A 15,561-nucleotide genomic window follows, 5' to 3' on the forward strand; every position below is an offset into this window, starting at 1 on the left:
TTATACAATGATGGAATAGGAAATTGGCCATAACCATATAGCAGTAACCAGAAAATCGTAATTTTGGCTGCTGACCACTGTTCCATCATGGTCAGTTTATTGGATCATCTGGGAGGTATAAGGATAAAGACAGTTTCAGAAATAGAACTGAGAGTCCTTTTTACCAGAAGTTTTTAAACAGTTTTATTATGCACTGCACAAAAAGTATTTTTTTTAACCCCATAGTTGTCTCCCGTTGCGGCACATGAGTGCCTAGAAAGGTGCCTAGAGTTTTCCTCTGTGGTAGTGCAAAAGCGTAGCACCCTCGGACACCCTCCGGCTCAGTGATACTTCAGATACATGTGAAAAGAAAGGCCACAGCTCAGAAATTTATTTGAGGTAAGGTGGTTTATTGACACCACATTGACACCAAATTTCACCACAGGTTTGCCCAAAGTCATTGTGGACATGTCAAATGATGGAAAGATAGTCACTCCTCCTTTTACCCACATTTCACTCCTTGTTATGAAGCCTATGTGATGGAGGTCATAACCGTGATACCGAGCATTGAAATCGCACAGTTTTCTTACGAGTGACTGAGGAGGGCATTTCGGACACCTGCCACTCAAAATCGACATGGAAAGTCTCCAGAAGGTGGCATAAGGGGCATAAATAAAAGGATTCCTTTCCTTAAGGCATCGATTCCCACACATTTTGTGTGTGTATATATATTAAAAACAAAGATTCCAAGACTTACCAAGCGGGAAAGCGCCAGTAGACAGGCACAATAAAATAAAACACACACACACATACACACACACACACACACACACACACACACACACACACACACACACACACACACACACACACACACACACACACAATTTTGAGCTTTCACTGCTTGTGTGTGTGTGTGTGTGTGTGTGTGTGTGTGTGTGTGTGTGTGTGTGTATGGGCGCGCGCGCTCGTGCAAGTATATACCTATCCTTTTTTCCCCCTAAGGTAAGTCTTTCCGCTCCCGGGATTGGAATGACTCCTTACCCTCTCCCTTAAAACCCACATCCTTTCATCTTTCCTTCCCTCTTTCCTGACAAAGCAGCCGCTGGTTGCGAAAGCTTGAAATTTTGTGTGTGTGTGTGTGTGTGTGTGTGTGTGTGTGTTTGTGTGTGTGTGTGTTTGTGTGTGATTTTATTGTGCCTGTCTACCGGTGCTTTCCCACTTGGTAAGTCTTGGCATCTTTGTTTTCAATATATTTTTCCCATGTGGAAGTTTCTTTCACAAGTTTTACACCGGGGGTGGTTGCAAGGGTGGGAGCCAGAGGGTAGGGAAGGTGGTTTGGGGATTTCATAGGGATGAACCAAGAGGTTACGAAGCTTAGGTGGACGGCGGAAAGACACTCTTGGTGGAGTGGGGAGGATTTCATGAAGGATGGATCTCATTTCGGGGCAGGATTTTAGGAAGTCGTATCCCTGCTGGAGAGCCACATTCAGAGTCTGATCCACTCCCGGGAAGTATCCTGTCACAAGTGGGGCACTTTTGGGGTTCTTCTGTGAGAGGTTCTGGGTTTGAGGTGTAAAACCTGTCCTATGCACCCTCCCACCACCACCTACTCCAGTCCTGTAACCCGGACGGTGTACACGATCAAAGGCAGAGCCACGTGTGAAAGCACCCACGTGATTTACCAACTGACCTGCCTACACTGTGACGTTTTCTATGTGGGAATGAGCAGCAACAAACTGTCCATTCGCATGAATGGACACAGGCAGACAGTGTTTGTTGGTAATGAGGATCACCCTGTGGCTAAACATGTCTTGGTGCACGGCCAGCACATCTTGGCACAGTGTTACACCGTCAGAGTTATCTGGATACTTCCCACCAACACCAACCTATCCGAACTCCGGAGATGGGAACTTGCCCTTCAATATATCCTCTCTTTTCCTTATCCACCACGCCACAATCTCCGCCAATTTCAAGTTGCTGCCACTCATAACTCACCTGCCACACTTCCGCCTCGACTTACATCTCTGCCCATACTCTTTGCCTTTAAATATGTCTGCTTGTGTCTGTGTATGTATGTATGAATGCGTGTGTGTGTGTGTGTGTGTGTGTGTGTGTGTGTGTGTGTGTGTGTGTGTGTGTGTGTGTGTGCGTGTGTGTGTGTGTGTGTGTGTGTGTGCGTGCGTGCGTGCGCGTGCGTGCGTGCGTGCGTGCGTGTGTGTGTGTGTGTGTGTGTGTGTGTGTGTGCGTGCGCTTGTGCGTGCGCTCGCGCGCACGCGAGAGTATATACCTATCCTTTTTTCCCCCTAAGGTAAGTTTTTCCGCTCCCGGGATTGGAATGACTCCTTACCGTCTGCCTTAAAACCCACATCCTTTCAACTTTCCTTTTCCTTCCCTCTTTCCTGACGAAGCAGCCGCCGGTTGCGAAAGCTCAAAATTCTGTGTGTATGTTTGTGCGTTTTATTTATTGTGCCTATCTACCGGCGCTTCCCGCTTGGTATATATATATATATATATCTGTGTGTGTGTGTGTGTGTGTGTGTGTGTGTGTGTGGTGTGTGTGTGTGTGTGTGCGCGCTTGCGTGCGCGAGTATATACCTATCCTTTTTTCCCCCTAAGGTGGGTCTTTCCGCTCCCGGGATTGGAGTGACTCCTTGCCCTCTCCCTTGGAACCCACATCCTTTCGTCTCTCCTTTTCCTTCCCTCTTTCCTGACGGGGCAGCCGCCGGTAGCGAAAGCTTGAAATTCTGTGTGTGTGTGTTTGTGTGTTTTATTCATTGTGCCTATCTACCGGCGCTTTCCTGCTTGGTAAGTCTTGGAATCTTTGTTTTTAATATATTTTCCCATGTGGAAGTTTCTTTCTATATATATATATATATATATATATATATATATATATATATATATATATATATATAGACACACACCTTGACAACACTTGTCACTACTAACGCAACCCAGATGATTCAACCCTATTGTAAGAACATCATATTACGGCATAGCAATTGAACTTTACATGGCCCCATTTGGAGTGTAGTGCAACCACAATTTTGCTCTGGTATACAGGATGATACCACTAGAGGCCTTTCAAAACCATTCAACAAAACTTGAATCTGATCCAAAGCAGCAAGGGGTGTTTATGCTTTTTCAGCCCTCCTGTTTCTCACCCTCCATTGGCATGATCGCAGAGGGGCTCAACATTGGCATGGTGGGAATAAATTAGGAAAGGTCCCCTGCTCAGCAAGAGCCTCAGTGCCACCCACATACCTTTGTTGAGCATGTTAAAAATGTACCTGTCAGAGACTTCAACATCCATTCGGCTGAGTGTTGGGTAGTGGCTGCTCTAGTGCTCGAGGGCAGGCAACCCCTTCGACGCCCCATTCAGAAAATGGAGCAGTGGAAACTCCTGGTTAAAACATCAGCAGTATAAGGGAAAGAAGAGATTGTTACTCATCATGAAAATGACACGGTGAGTTGCAGACAAGCATAATGCAAAGACTCTTCTGATTTAGCTTTTGGCCAAAACGCACAACTGCCATCTCCAGCGGCTCAGAACATTAAGGAAACGAATTTTTCATTGTAATTTTGACTCTTCAGTGAATCTACTGTTGTCAGGCAGCTACCTGTTCAAAGTGCAGTGCACAGGCCAAGCTTTTAAGAGTTACTTCTTAATGTATTACTTGACTTGTACAACATCACTGAAGATTCTCCTTCTTGGTGGGGGGTATGGCACATGATGAATGAATGGATGAATGAAAATGATTTGTACCCAGGTTTTCAACTACAGTACAAAAAGTTACATGAATCCGCATTATAAAGCAAATGTTTAAATACAGGGTGTACATAATGTCCGGGAACACTTTCAATTATTTATTGCACAAGGACCAAACATTGTACAGACATCATACATATGTAATTTTGAAGAGAAACCCTGAAAGTTCTTTTTTTGCATGTGTACTGCCCTTGGTAATTTGCGTTAGTCGCAAACATGTTGAGTTCAGGTGCAAAGCGAGCTTTGTGTGTGTTGGAGTGCTACAGCTGTTCAATGGATGCTTAGAAGCATGTACGGTAAGAAGCCACCAACAAGGAAGGCCATGTACCACTGGCACAACAAATTCTTTACGATGGGTTGCTTGTGCCCAGCAGAGGAGCAGACGTCCCAGTGTGAGTGAAGTGAATGTGGAGCCATGTTTACGTTTAGCGCTGACTATTGGCAAATTACCAAACCAGGCTGTGGTGGTACGCATGGAAAAAAACTTTGTTTTTCTCTTCAAAATGCAATATGTATGACATCTGTACAATGTTTAGTTTTTGTTCAATAAATAATTGAAAGTGTTCCCAGACTTTACGTACACTCTGTAATATTAGTTCACTGGCTTCATATCTATATTGTTTTGATAAAGGTCTCCAGTAATTCACATCTTCATATTTTCACATATTCTCTTCTTTAAGGCATATCTATCATTTAAGTACTATTGGTTTACTGTTGTAATGACTAGGTCTCAAGACAAAGAAGGTACAATGATACTGAATGTAGGCACAGTACTTTTTAGACATTTTCTCTGAAAATATTAGATTGTGCCAAAGCATCTATAAAGAAACTGGTCTCGAAAACGAGACTGCGGTCAACCAAAAATAAAACTGAACTAGGAGCTTCTTCATTTGGGTTACCGGAAATAAAATTATTCATCAGTTGAACAGGAAAGCTGCCCAGGTCTACAACAAATTAGAAGGTATCAGGTATGAAATGTTAGCAATCGATGAGATTTCAAAAACGATGATATTGGAATTGATGGCTGTAGCAGTTAGCATGTCAGAGGTAATGGAAAGACAGACAAAAAGTTAAGTAAAGCTGAGACAAACAAAGGTAGTATAAATAGGAATCAATAGGAAACAAGAAACAGTCATCAAAAGAGAAGACAACATTAGAAGGGGGGGGGGGGGGGGGGAGTATATATATTATAAAAATTTGCTGTTGGTGAGGGAATAAAAGTGTGGAAAGATAAAGGATGTAGTTTTTTGTGTCTTGTGCTCTGCAGCCTATATCAGTTGTCTGAATGATACAATAATTCCATAAAAACTGCATTTCCTATTATATTTATATTTCTGGTATCATTTTCAAGTGTGGTTCATTGTCATGTATTAGAGTTTCACGAAGTACGATGTTATATCTGTGACACTTTATATATATGGTGACTCTTATCATTATGATACTGCTTTTACTCCTAATTCAATTACAGTATTGCAAATGACAAATTTTATAAATCTGTGACAGGCTATTTTTTTAATCTCTTATGGTTTTTGCCTTTTATTATTATTATTGTTGTTGTTGTCGTACTTTCTTTTCCTCCTCCTTCATCATATCCTCCTGTTTTATGTCGGTCTTTCTCCTTTATTATGTACATATTATGAGATTTGAGAAATAAATAACATGTAATAATAATAATAATAATAATAATAGTTGCAGAGTTTAGCACGCTTTCTGTAAAGCATTAAATTATGTGTACAGCCAGAAGCAATTTTCTGCTTATGTTAATAAAGGAAAAAGTACATGCACATATATTTGCAGTATTTATCCTGTACTATGCTACATTATTCTCTCATTCTTAAATTACTGTTTCAAATATGAATGATTAAATTTCAGCCACTTATTTGCTGTGCATCAGATGTGCTTGAGGGCAGAGGTTTGGTGCAAGTTGCTATTACAGTATCAGAACTCCTCAGGTTTCATCAGCCTCGGTCACCAGCACACACAGCACCTTGAATTGTGTACGTATGTTTTTGATTATTATCAAGTATGATCGGAGCTGTTGTTATTTTAGAGACAATAAGAATGAAAACAGTAATTCTACTGTAATGTTAATATCAGAAGTAAATAAGTATCTTGATACATTGTATAAAACTACTGTTTCTTGTCATCATGTTCACCTTTTTGGTTTGAAATTTGTAGTTAAGGTTACAGTAGAAAGTCTGGGTTAACATAACTGTTGCCTTGTTATAAACATGCTCCTGTGGAAAATTATTAAAAGTTACTGTCTCAGATGATCAGGAGATGGTGTATGGCAGGACCAGTTCATTATCTTATTTTATAGCACTCATCTAGTTTGTTACATTATTACTTTTGAAATTCTGCAGTTAAAAAGTATCAAATAAACAGAGAGGAACATCAGCTACAACCTTCACCCTGACCAAACTAAAGTTTTAAGAACCAAAGGAGATTAAAAGACAGGCAGTATTTGAGAAGGGAATGAGACACGTAATTCAATATGTACAATGAGCAAGCAGTCAAGGAATTTAGGGAAAATTTCAGAAAGAAATTAAAAGTTCAGTGAGAAGAAAAAAAAAATACAGTTTTTCTGATTATGTTGTAATTCTGTCAGAGATGGCGAAGGACTTGGAAGGTCAGCTGAGGTTACAAAATGAACATCAAAAAAAGTAAAACAAGGCCAATGGAATGTAGGAAGATTAAGAAATAAGCTGTTAAAAGCAGAAGAAGGGTTTTGCTGTTTTGCAGCAAAATAACTGACAATGGCAGGTTTAAGGAGGATAAAAAGGATAGACTTACAATAATATGGAAAGCCACCTTGGAAACGAGAAATATATGTTAAACCAAATAAACACTTAATTGTTTGAAGTTCTTTTTTGTGAAGACATTTGTCTGGGGTGCAGTCTTACAGGAAAGTGAAATACGGAGAATAAACAGTACAGATTAGAAGAGAATAAAACAAAAGTTAAGTACATAAAAAGGAAAATTATTCAGTAATTTGTTCACAAAGACGCATATGGATTGGTTAGCAGTTCCCTTCAGTTGATACAGCTAACAGCACAGGTGACACTTAGGTTTCGACTACCTCTAGTCAGGCCCTGAGATGAAGAATGTTCTCTCGACTATCCTTCCCATCTCTCCTACAGTGGTATTCCACCATCCACTAAGCCTAAGCAATATCCTCGTCCATCCCTACACAACCCCTGCTCCCAACCCCTTGCTTCATGGCTCATAGCCCTGCAGTGGATCTGGGTGCAAGACCTGTCCTATAATCCCTCCAATCACCAGCCACTACAGTCTGGTCACAAGCATCACCTATCCCATCAAAGGCAGGACTACCAGTGGAACCAGTCATGTGATCTACAAACTAAGCTGCAGTCTGCACTCCATTCTTTGTGGGAATGACAACCAGCAAGGTGTCTGGCTGTATGAATGGCCAGCGACAAACAGTTGCCAAGAAACAGTTGGACCACCCAGTTGGTGAGCACTCTGCCCAACACAACGTTCTTCGCTTCAGTTACTGCTCCACAGCCTGTGCCATCTGGGTCCTTCCTACCAACAGCAGTACTTCTGAATTGCACAGGTGGGAACTCACCCTGCAATGTAGTCTTCCTTGCCTAACTTTCCTTAGTCATTGTCCCTACCCATGTAGCCCCTTCCCTGTTCCTATTTCAGCACACACAGCCCTCTATCATATGAACACACTGACAGTCTGTTTACTTCCCTCCTTTTCTGATACCTTTCCCCCCGTCCACCCCAACCCCTGCCTCCTGTCTAACTCCTCGACTGCACCAAGCTGCCCTACCCTCTCTCCATCTCATCACCGTATGCTCCTACATGCAGCACTTTACACTCCCCCACCCCTATCCTACTATCTCTCCCACTTCCCACCCCAGCCTCATCCTTACATCCACCACCCAGTCCCCAGGTCTGTTTCTCATCATGTGCTGCTGGTTGCAGTCTGACCTTAGCGCAGCCAAAGACTGTGTGTGTGTGTGTGTGTGTGTGTGTGTGTGTGTGTGTGTGTGTGTGTGTGTTTGCTTTTTTCTTTTTCTGATGAAGGCCTTGTTGGCCAAAAGCTTACTTTCTGACAGTCTTTTTGTTATGCCTATCTGTGTTTCAGTATCTCTGCTGTATGGTGATTAACTATGCTTTTCATAATATTGTCATTATTCCGACCTGGATTTTCCATTGTTTTACAGTTAGTTAGTTTGTTAATTAGCTAGGTGTTCTCCGACCCGGGACAACTGGGAGATCTGTGAAAAACCCGGGAATTTTTTCATCGGGGAGAAAACCGGGAAAAACCCAGGAATTGTTTAGAATTCCAGGAATTTTTCATTGTTTTAGCTTTCAGTTAAATTTTTGTGATTTTGACTGGTAAGAACCAATACTCTTAACAGAGGATATTACTGTATACCGCAACTACCGAATAATACTGCAGCAACAAAACATTAACAGGAGAAAAAAAAGAAAGAAAATAAAACTTAAGTTGCAAAGGAAATGCGCCATATACAACAACAAAACAGTGCTCATACAAGCTTCTGCCAACAGCAAAGTGTGTCAAAGGCTTTAGGAAGACTATGCAATGCGTTGTAACAACAAATTGCCTCCGATGAACATGACGTGACAACTGTTTAAACTAGATTCGTTTGAGCAGTTGCGGGCAGGCTCTTGCGCATGCGCAGTTGAGTCGCGTATGAGTAGTACCTTCTCCCGCTTCTGGTTACAAAGTGTGGCTGGGCGTCACTACTTAATATTGCCCCGGTTCAGAAATACAGTAAATCCTGGGCTGATGCACAGAGCAGTGTGAGTTGTGGTGGGGAGGTGTGTCATCTCCAAGTGACCTGTGTTTACATTTAGTGATTTTGTTGTTTCCTCTTCGTTTATTGTTCTCACGTTAAATGATAACAAAATGGATTTTTGTGGCCGGGAGCTATCAAATGAATTAAAATACGTTTGCGTACTTACAGAAGGCTAAAATATGTTATTAGTTTTAGATTTTATTTCCACCTTTCTGACAGTCAAACATTAATCGCCGTACAGAACAATGAAGTTATCTCGGCTGGTTTGCTAAAGAGATTTGGATTTTATTAATCTTTTCTATTGAGGCAGTCAATTTATTTCAAACAAAGTGTTTAATTTCACACTATTGGCTAGTTTCAACTGTTCGCTGCATTTCAAGTGTGCGTATGGCATTATGCCATAATAAAGAACCAAACATGAGATGATACAGTACTGGTGCTCAAAGAAAATTTGCATATGAATATGTATTTTAAGCTGAATTACGCATTTCAGTATGGTTCATGAAATTCCGACGCTCTAGAAGTATCCTCTGATGTCTTGTTTCTTTTATGACATAATGTCAGATCTCTTAATGTTTTACAGGTACGAACGTATGGGCTTCCTGCGTCGTCATAGCTGCACAAGCGCAGTGACGCTTGTTATCTGGCACTCTCTTGCAACTGCTGAAACGAACTTATTTCTAACAGGTCGCAGGAAAATATTACGAATGGCAGTTTGAAAAGCGTTACATTCAAAGGAGATTTCCTTTTACGTAAGATGAGCTATGTGCGAGAATGTATGATGAATTTTTTAAATCACAAAGCGTTTGATTCTCATTTAAAAATCAACTCTTTGAGGATGACCATTTAGAAGAATTTCGAGCCCAGAAGATCTGATACTTAGGTCGTTATTAAAAATTTTATTGGCATATTTGTATGATGTATCTTAAAGTGTCACAAGCGCAAAAAGATCAACATTATACGTGGAAGCTTAGCTTCTCTTCCAGATTATTAATCTTCAAGACCAATACTACAGGTGAATGCTATGTATATTAATTTAAACCATTAACTTTTCTTATTTGTGTGTCCTATGCTGTCAGTTGGTGAGATCACGTGACATGAGCTATGACTGGCTTAAAAAAGCACATTGCAATCTCGATTTCAATGCTTTGGAAAGTGACATGCAGTGTTTGGTGAAATTTGAATTTATACCTTCATAATACGAAAATATGCAGTGTACATGTTGTTGCACGTCAAAGGTCTTTCAAAACGTGTTTTTTCCCCCCTGAGTTACCTTTTCTAAAGTGCTGGGAAATTCTACTCTGCTATATAAAACCATAAACATTCAAAGGATTGAAGAGTTTTACAGTGCCAAATAAGAGTATACTGTCACTTAACACGGAAAAAGTGTATTATCACCCAGGAGAAACTGTATTTTCAACTGGGAAATCTGGGAAAAATCCGGGAATTTTTTTTCCTTGTCCACGTATACACCCTGCAGGTGAATAAAAAGAAAACACACATAAAAAAGATTAAAAAGTATTTGTATGGCAGCATGCTGGCCATGTACAGTTTTTCTTTCGGAATAATGACTTATGGATGTTTATGAGTAGTGGAAATATTTGTTTATGTGTGGGTTTTTAATGACACTATCACCACAAGGAACTTTTGCCATAATCAGTGAACATCACGTATACATCATACTATAATTTTAAATGTGAACTGCCATCTGAGGATGAAACTGAACCAGTAATGGGTTTATTTATCCCTGATAAAGGGATTTTAAAAGTGGTGGGTTGATGTTTTTACTTTATTAGCAAGTATTTTTACACCATCACAACATGTCAATCTCCGACAAAATATCATTTACTTTATTTTTTACCCTTCCATAATATTCTGATGAACAAGTTGATTTCATCTTTCTCTCTGTTCTTGTAAGATAAACTGGGAATCTTTATCGGTTTTAACTAAAAATAGTATCCCACTTGATCCCTGTAGCCACAGGGATTTGCGATTGTGTACTGATTAATCCCCTTATGTTTTCTGCTAATATATTTGTTGGCCTTTAAATCATGTAGGCCATGAGATCTATATTCCCAGCATTCTGTAGCAACTACATGAACAGTACTGATGTGAGATTTTGCATCCATCTGAAGGAGCCCCATCATCTCCACGTTAACTCACTTTACCACTGAGTTAACACAGGGCTGGCCATGGAACCACATACCTCCATCACAACCCACATTTTTGTTCTCAGTAGCTGTTCCTATTTTGTCCAGACCACCTTTAATAGTGTATCTACCATTTTTGGTCACACTGTTTCTGGCTCCCCAGCAATCAAAACCTGGTCTTCTGTGCTAAAATCCTTACACATTTGTCCTAAGGATTCTGTTATGTGGCTAAGGCTAGCCCTTGATTTCACAGAACCTTGACCTGGATCCAGAACCTAATTTTTCCTGTAGCTGCTGGCCTACACCCCTTCCATGACTGCAGAGCCATCCTTTTCCCATTTTGTTTTTGGCCTGACATATCTGTAAGTTTCATAGCGCTGTTCTGTTGCATCCTACATCTATACGAGGCCCTACCCTCTTTAATTCTGGTGGCAACTGAAATGTATCACTTAACTGAATTTTGAATTTTCTAACAAAAATTTTCACCTGCCCACCCTTTGAATGCCACCTTTTCCCAGCCCCTCTTCTATTTTTCCTACTCCACCTGCTGTAACTCAAATTTCATTTTCTGGCTCTTCCTGATGGGCACAAATCTTCACCTCCTGTTCCTCAGTTTTCTGGTCTTTCTGACATAGTCTATGATTCAGTGGAAGAACCTCATTGAGCACCCCAGTCTCCTCCTCACTGCAATCATTGTAGTGATCTATAACCTACATTTTTTGAAAAATAGTCCCTGTTTGCTTAATCAGCATCAACAGTCACCCTTGTTGCTCATATCCAATTGACTTAATATGGTATGTGCGGATGGATATGTGTGTGTGTGTGTGTGTGTGTGTGTGTGTGTGTGTGTGTGTGTGTGTGTGTGTGTGCGTGTGTGCGCGCGCGTGCGAGTGTACACCTGTCCTTTTTTTCCCCTAAGGGAAGTCTTTCTGCTCCCGGGATTGGAATGACTCCTTACCCTCTCCCTTAAAACCCACATCCTTTCGTCTTTCCCTCTCCTTCCTGAAGAAGCAACCATCGGTTGCGAAAGCTAGTAATTCTGTGTGTGTGTTTGTGTGTCTTGTTCATGTGCCTGTCTGCCGGCGCTTTCCCGCTTGGTAAGTCTTGGAATCTTTGTTTTTAATATATTTTTCCCATGTGGAAGTTTCTTTCTATTTTATTGACTTAATAAAAAATATTCTTGACTCACTCTGTAGTTGAGAATGAAAACCTGTCTATGTCTTTCACACCACCCTCATAGTCATGCACTTCACACACAAGTAAATGGTCCATTGATTGAATTTCCCCACACTTACATTTAGAACTGTCCAATAAACACTACTTGTTCAGTACCTCCTTACACTTACCAATATTTCTTCCGATGCAGACCAAACTTGTCCACAATTTCCTAGGTAGGTTTAATCTGTTGATCTTCCTTTTGTGGTTGTCCACTACATGTTGGTTCCTATGTCCACTTGCAGCCCATGGAGATACAAATAGAAAACTGCAACTCCTTATGAATGGCCGATGTGTCAGGCATGAGGCTAACTATGGTCAACTGAGTTTGGTGAATGAATTTCAGCCCTGTGGTGCTGTATATGAAAGAAGTACAATGAGCATTCATGTGGCTGTTGTATGTTATTGCATAGCTTACTTGATGATTTGATAATGATCTTAGGCTCAGAACTAGTCGATCAAGTAATAAAGGAAATTAATATTGCAAGTTTTAGGGTTCTTTGCAGTTTACTGCATAATTTGGTTAACCAGAATAGCTGCTGATGTCATGCTTTCCAGAATTCTGGAAATTACTAAATTGTACTCTTTGCTTGTAGTTCAGATAAATCCAACTGTGAATGGGAGAGTGTGATAGAGCAAGGAGTAGGCTTGAAAGTATTATAATCTGACTAAAATAATGTAAAATCAACATACTGAAAATAAAAATAAAAACTCAAATTGACAATTAAGCCATGGAAGCAGTAAAGGTCTTGTATTTAAGGCAATTGAAAACAATGATTGGATGGAGTGCAAAGAAATGTGCAAGAGATTAAATGCAGTTTAGAACAATGATTGAGCGGAGTGCAAAAGAAATGGGCAAGAGAGTTATACTTACACAGAAAGCTTTTGGGAAAATAAGTATACTTTTCAAAGACAAGCTTTTTGATACATGTGAAATAAAAAATTCATAATAATTGTGGATTTTAATTTTTTACTTAAGGTAAATCTTCATGAAATTTCAAGTTGAAACCTATTTTAAAAAGTGAGGATTGCTAGCAAGCAAGAAATGGAAAGAAGCATTAATTAATTAGAATGGCTAGGAGAGACAGGACAACAAATAGGTGCCATCTGGAAATTGGTGGATTTCATTAGCTGACCTACTGCAATTGCAACTGTGACTGCTAGGTGAAATAACAACAGTTAATGATAATAGTGTTATGTGTGCATGTATGTCACATCAAAGTATGTTAAATGTAGTGTTATTCCAGCAATTTATGTGCCTTTATCTAGCGGTGCTGCATATCTGCAACATTAATTGACATGTATATTTATCAGTTGAACTTTTTAGCTAATTCGATCCTGTAGATTTCAATTTCAGTGTTTTTATTGTTCTATTTTACTTTTCATTTCTTTTGCAGTGGGAGCACAGGTTAGATGAAGAAAGAGTGTTTTACATACTTCTTCTAATGATTTTTGCTGTGGCAGTACAGGGACCTATCAAGTGAATGTGAGATACCAAGTCACATCTACTACTTATTACAAAGACAATGTGCCAAAGAATTTTTTGTCATGGTACTAGCTGTACAGATGTGTTATTTATATGTTGTAATTGTGTGATTTTATAAAATAATATATTGCCATAGATAATTTTTAAAATGATGCTATTATTTTAATATGCAAATGCATGCAGTTTCCTAGTTTGGCTTAATAGAGAAATAATGCTACATTTTGAGCTTGAGTTAAATTGTCATTTTGTGATGTAGAGACCGTTATTAAATAATGACACTCAGGATTTTACTAAAATGTTCTTCAGCATCAAAACAGTTGATGATATGCTTTTGTATTTGGAGATAATAGACAGTTTCCTACTGAATTGTCTGACACAGGCCATAATGATCAAATGGCCTATGGCACTTCCTATAATCAACAGAACAGTCGTAATTAATTTGATGATCCTGCTGCACTTCCTGTATGATATGAGGCAAAAATAAAAATATGATATTTTCATATGAACTTATTAGTGATTTAGGAGTATGCCAGTTTTAATTGAATGCATTATTTTTCATCTTTCTAAAAGTAGTTATGTATTGTAGGTACTCAAGCTTATTGTGGAAAAACTGATTCCCATTTGCTTCTACAGCAAGGAGATGTTATACATCCATTTCCTGCTCAGTTTCTTTAGTGAAGTCATGATGTTGAAGCTTCATTTTATGGGTGTTACCTTTAGGCTTCCATTTTAAAAATACAATTTGTATTCATGTGTAGTTGCACAGTAATGTGTGCAACACTGAAGTTTGCAGTTTTGTGAGTGAATACTTGGCTTATGATTTTATAAACCATGAGTTCATCTAAATCCATAATGATATGCAGTAATGCAGTCATCAGTATCAGTATGTTCTTCATCCATGATTTTAGTCACTTAGGTTCAGTTAATATAACTATCTGAATGTGACATGTGGAACAAGCACTTAATACTGGATTTTCTGTCATCAGATAACTGGAGTTTAATATTTTGGCTAAAATTAATGCTATGAGAATTAATGATTTTTATGTAATGCTCAAATTCACTATTATTTTACAGTTTGTTATTACATTAAAATAGTATAGATAGGTAGTTGTCAACAAAAGGTAACAGCTATTCACTATCTTAAATGAAGTATTTTATCAAGAAATTTTTTTGGTGAGGAAACTAGAAGTGTATGCTAGCATAGTAGTAATATGATATAATTCGTAAAGGCATGCTCCAGAACTACAAGACTGCAAGCAAAAAAGGCTAGTTTTTTTTACAGCACTTCCAAGAATATGTAATGTATATGGACTTAAAACTGCCATCAGTTAATAATACATGTAGTAACCTTCTATGACTGTTTGCTGTAGCAAAAGAAATTATTTTCATATTGTAAGGGAGTGTATTTCATATCACTGTTTATAATTTCAGTTATCATTATATTTGTCACCATTTTAAGTGAACATTATGGTGTTTGTATAATGCATGTAATGAACACACAATCTTGGAATAATTGATCTCTTTGTATAATGAGGACCCTTGTCCAGATCCATGTTACCTGAACTAACTTCTTTTCCCTCATTTTTTTTTCATATTATTTGTTACTGTACAGCTCAATTACATTATTTCAGCATTTGCCAATTGTAATTTTAACAGTGTAGAAAACTTTTAATAAGAGAATGTATCATTTTGCATGTAAATGTATAAAGTATAAGCTATGCTATGGGCTGTGAATTTGGTTGTACATTTCGTGCAAAATAAGGATAACGGAGACACACAAGTGTTCTTGTACATCACTTTTAGCTGGTTAATGTTTGTTGTTACCAGTAAACTTAAGACTGACTTCAGACAGTTGTATTTGGATCGATGAATTTGTCAGATGTCAACTTTTTAAGTTATGACAACAATGTTTAAAATTAGAATTTCCACAATTTGAATAAAGCAGTTTTACAAAACATTTACCATAAATGTGCTGTATTTATTTAGTTTATAATGAGGAACCTATTCTTATTCTCCTACAGGTACACAGAACAATAATTTAGTTCCTTTAATTTTTAGTAAATACAATAATAAAAACTCCTGGATACACAGATAATGGAAAGAGTAAAGCCAACTATGTTGAGGTGTTGTGTTGGCTTGAGTGGGTAGAGGAGATGTGTGTGG

At 38.8% G+C, this 15,561-nt stretch overlaps 1 protein-coding gene across 1 annotated transcript in view; it reads left to right on the top strand.

The window, feature by feature from the left end:
* Window positions 1–15,357, top strand: part of LOC126336327 (leucine-rich repeat and calponin homology domain-containing protein) — a 725,442-nt gene extending 710,085 nt beyond the window's left edge. Inside the window, exons 13-14 of the mRNA XM_049999890.1 lie at window positions 5,624–5,748; window positions 13,310–15,357. Of these exons, the coding sequence (XP_049855847.1) occupies window positions 5,624–5,743 (120 nt within the window). The 3' untranslated portion in view covers window positions 5,744–5,748; window positions 13,310–15,357. The remainder of the gene's footprint in view (window positions 1–5,623; window positions 5,749–13,309) is intronic.
* Window positions 15,358–15,561: the final 204 nt, after the last annotated feature.

This window comes from Schistocerca gregaria, chromosome 2, assembly GCF_023897955.1.
Source record: "Schistocerca gregaria isolate iqSchGreg1 chromosome 2, iqSchGreg1.2, whole genome shotgun sequence".
In the NCBI taxonomy this organism is placed as follows: Eukaryota; Metazoa; Arthropoda; class Insecta; order Orthoptera; family Acrididae; genus Schistocerca; species Schistocerca gregaria.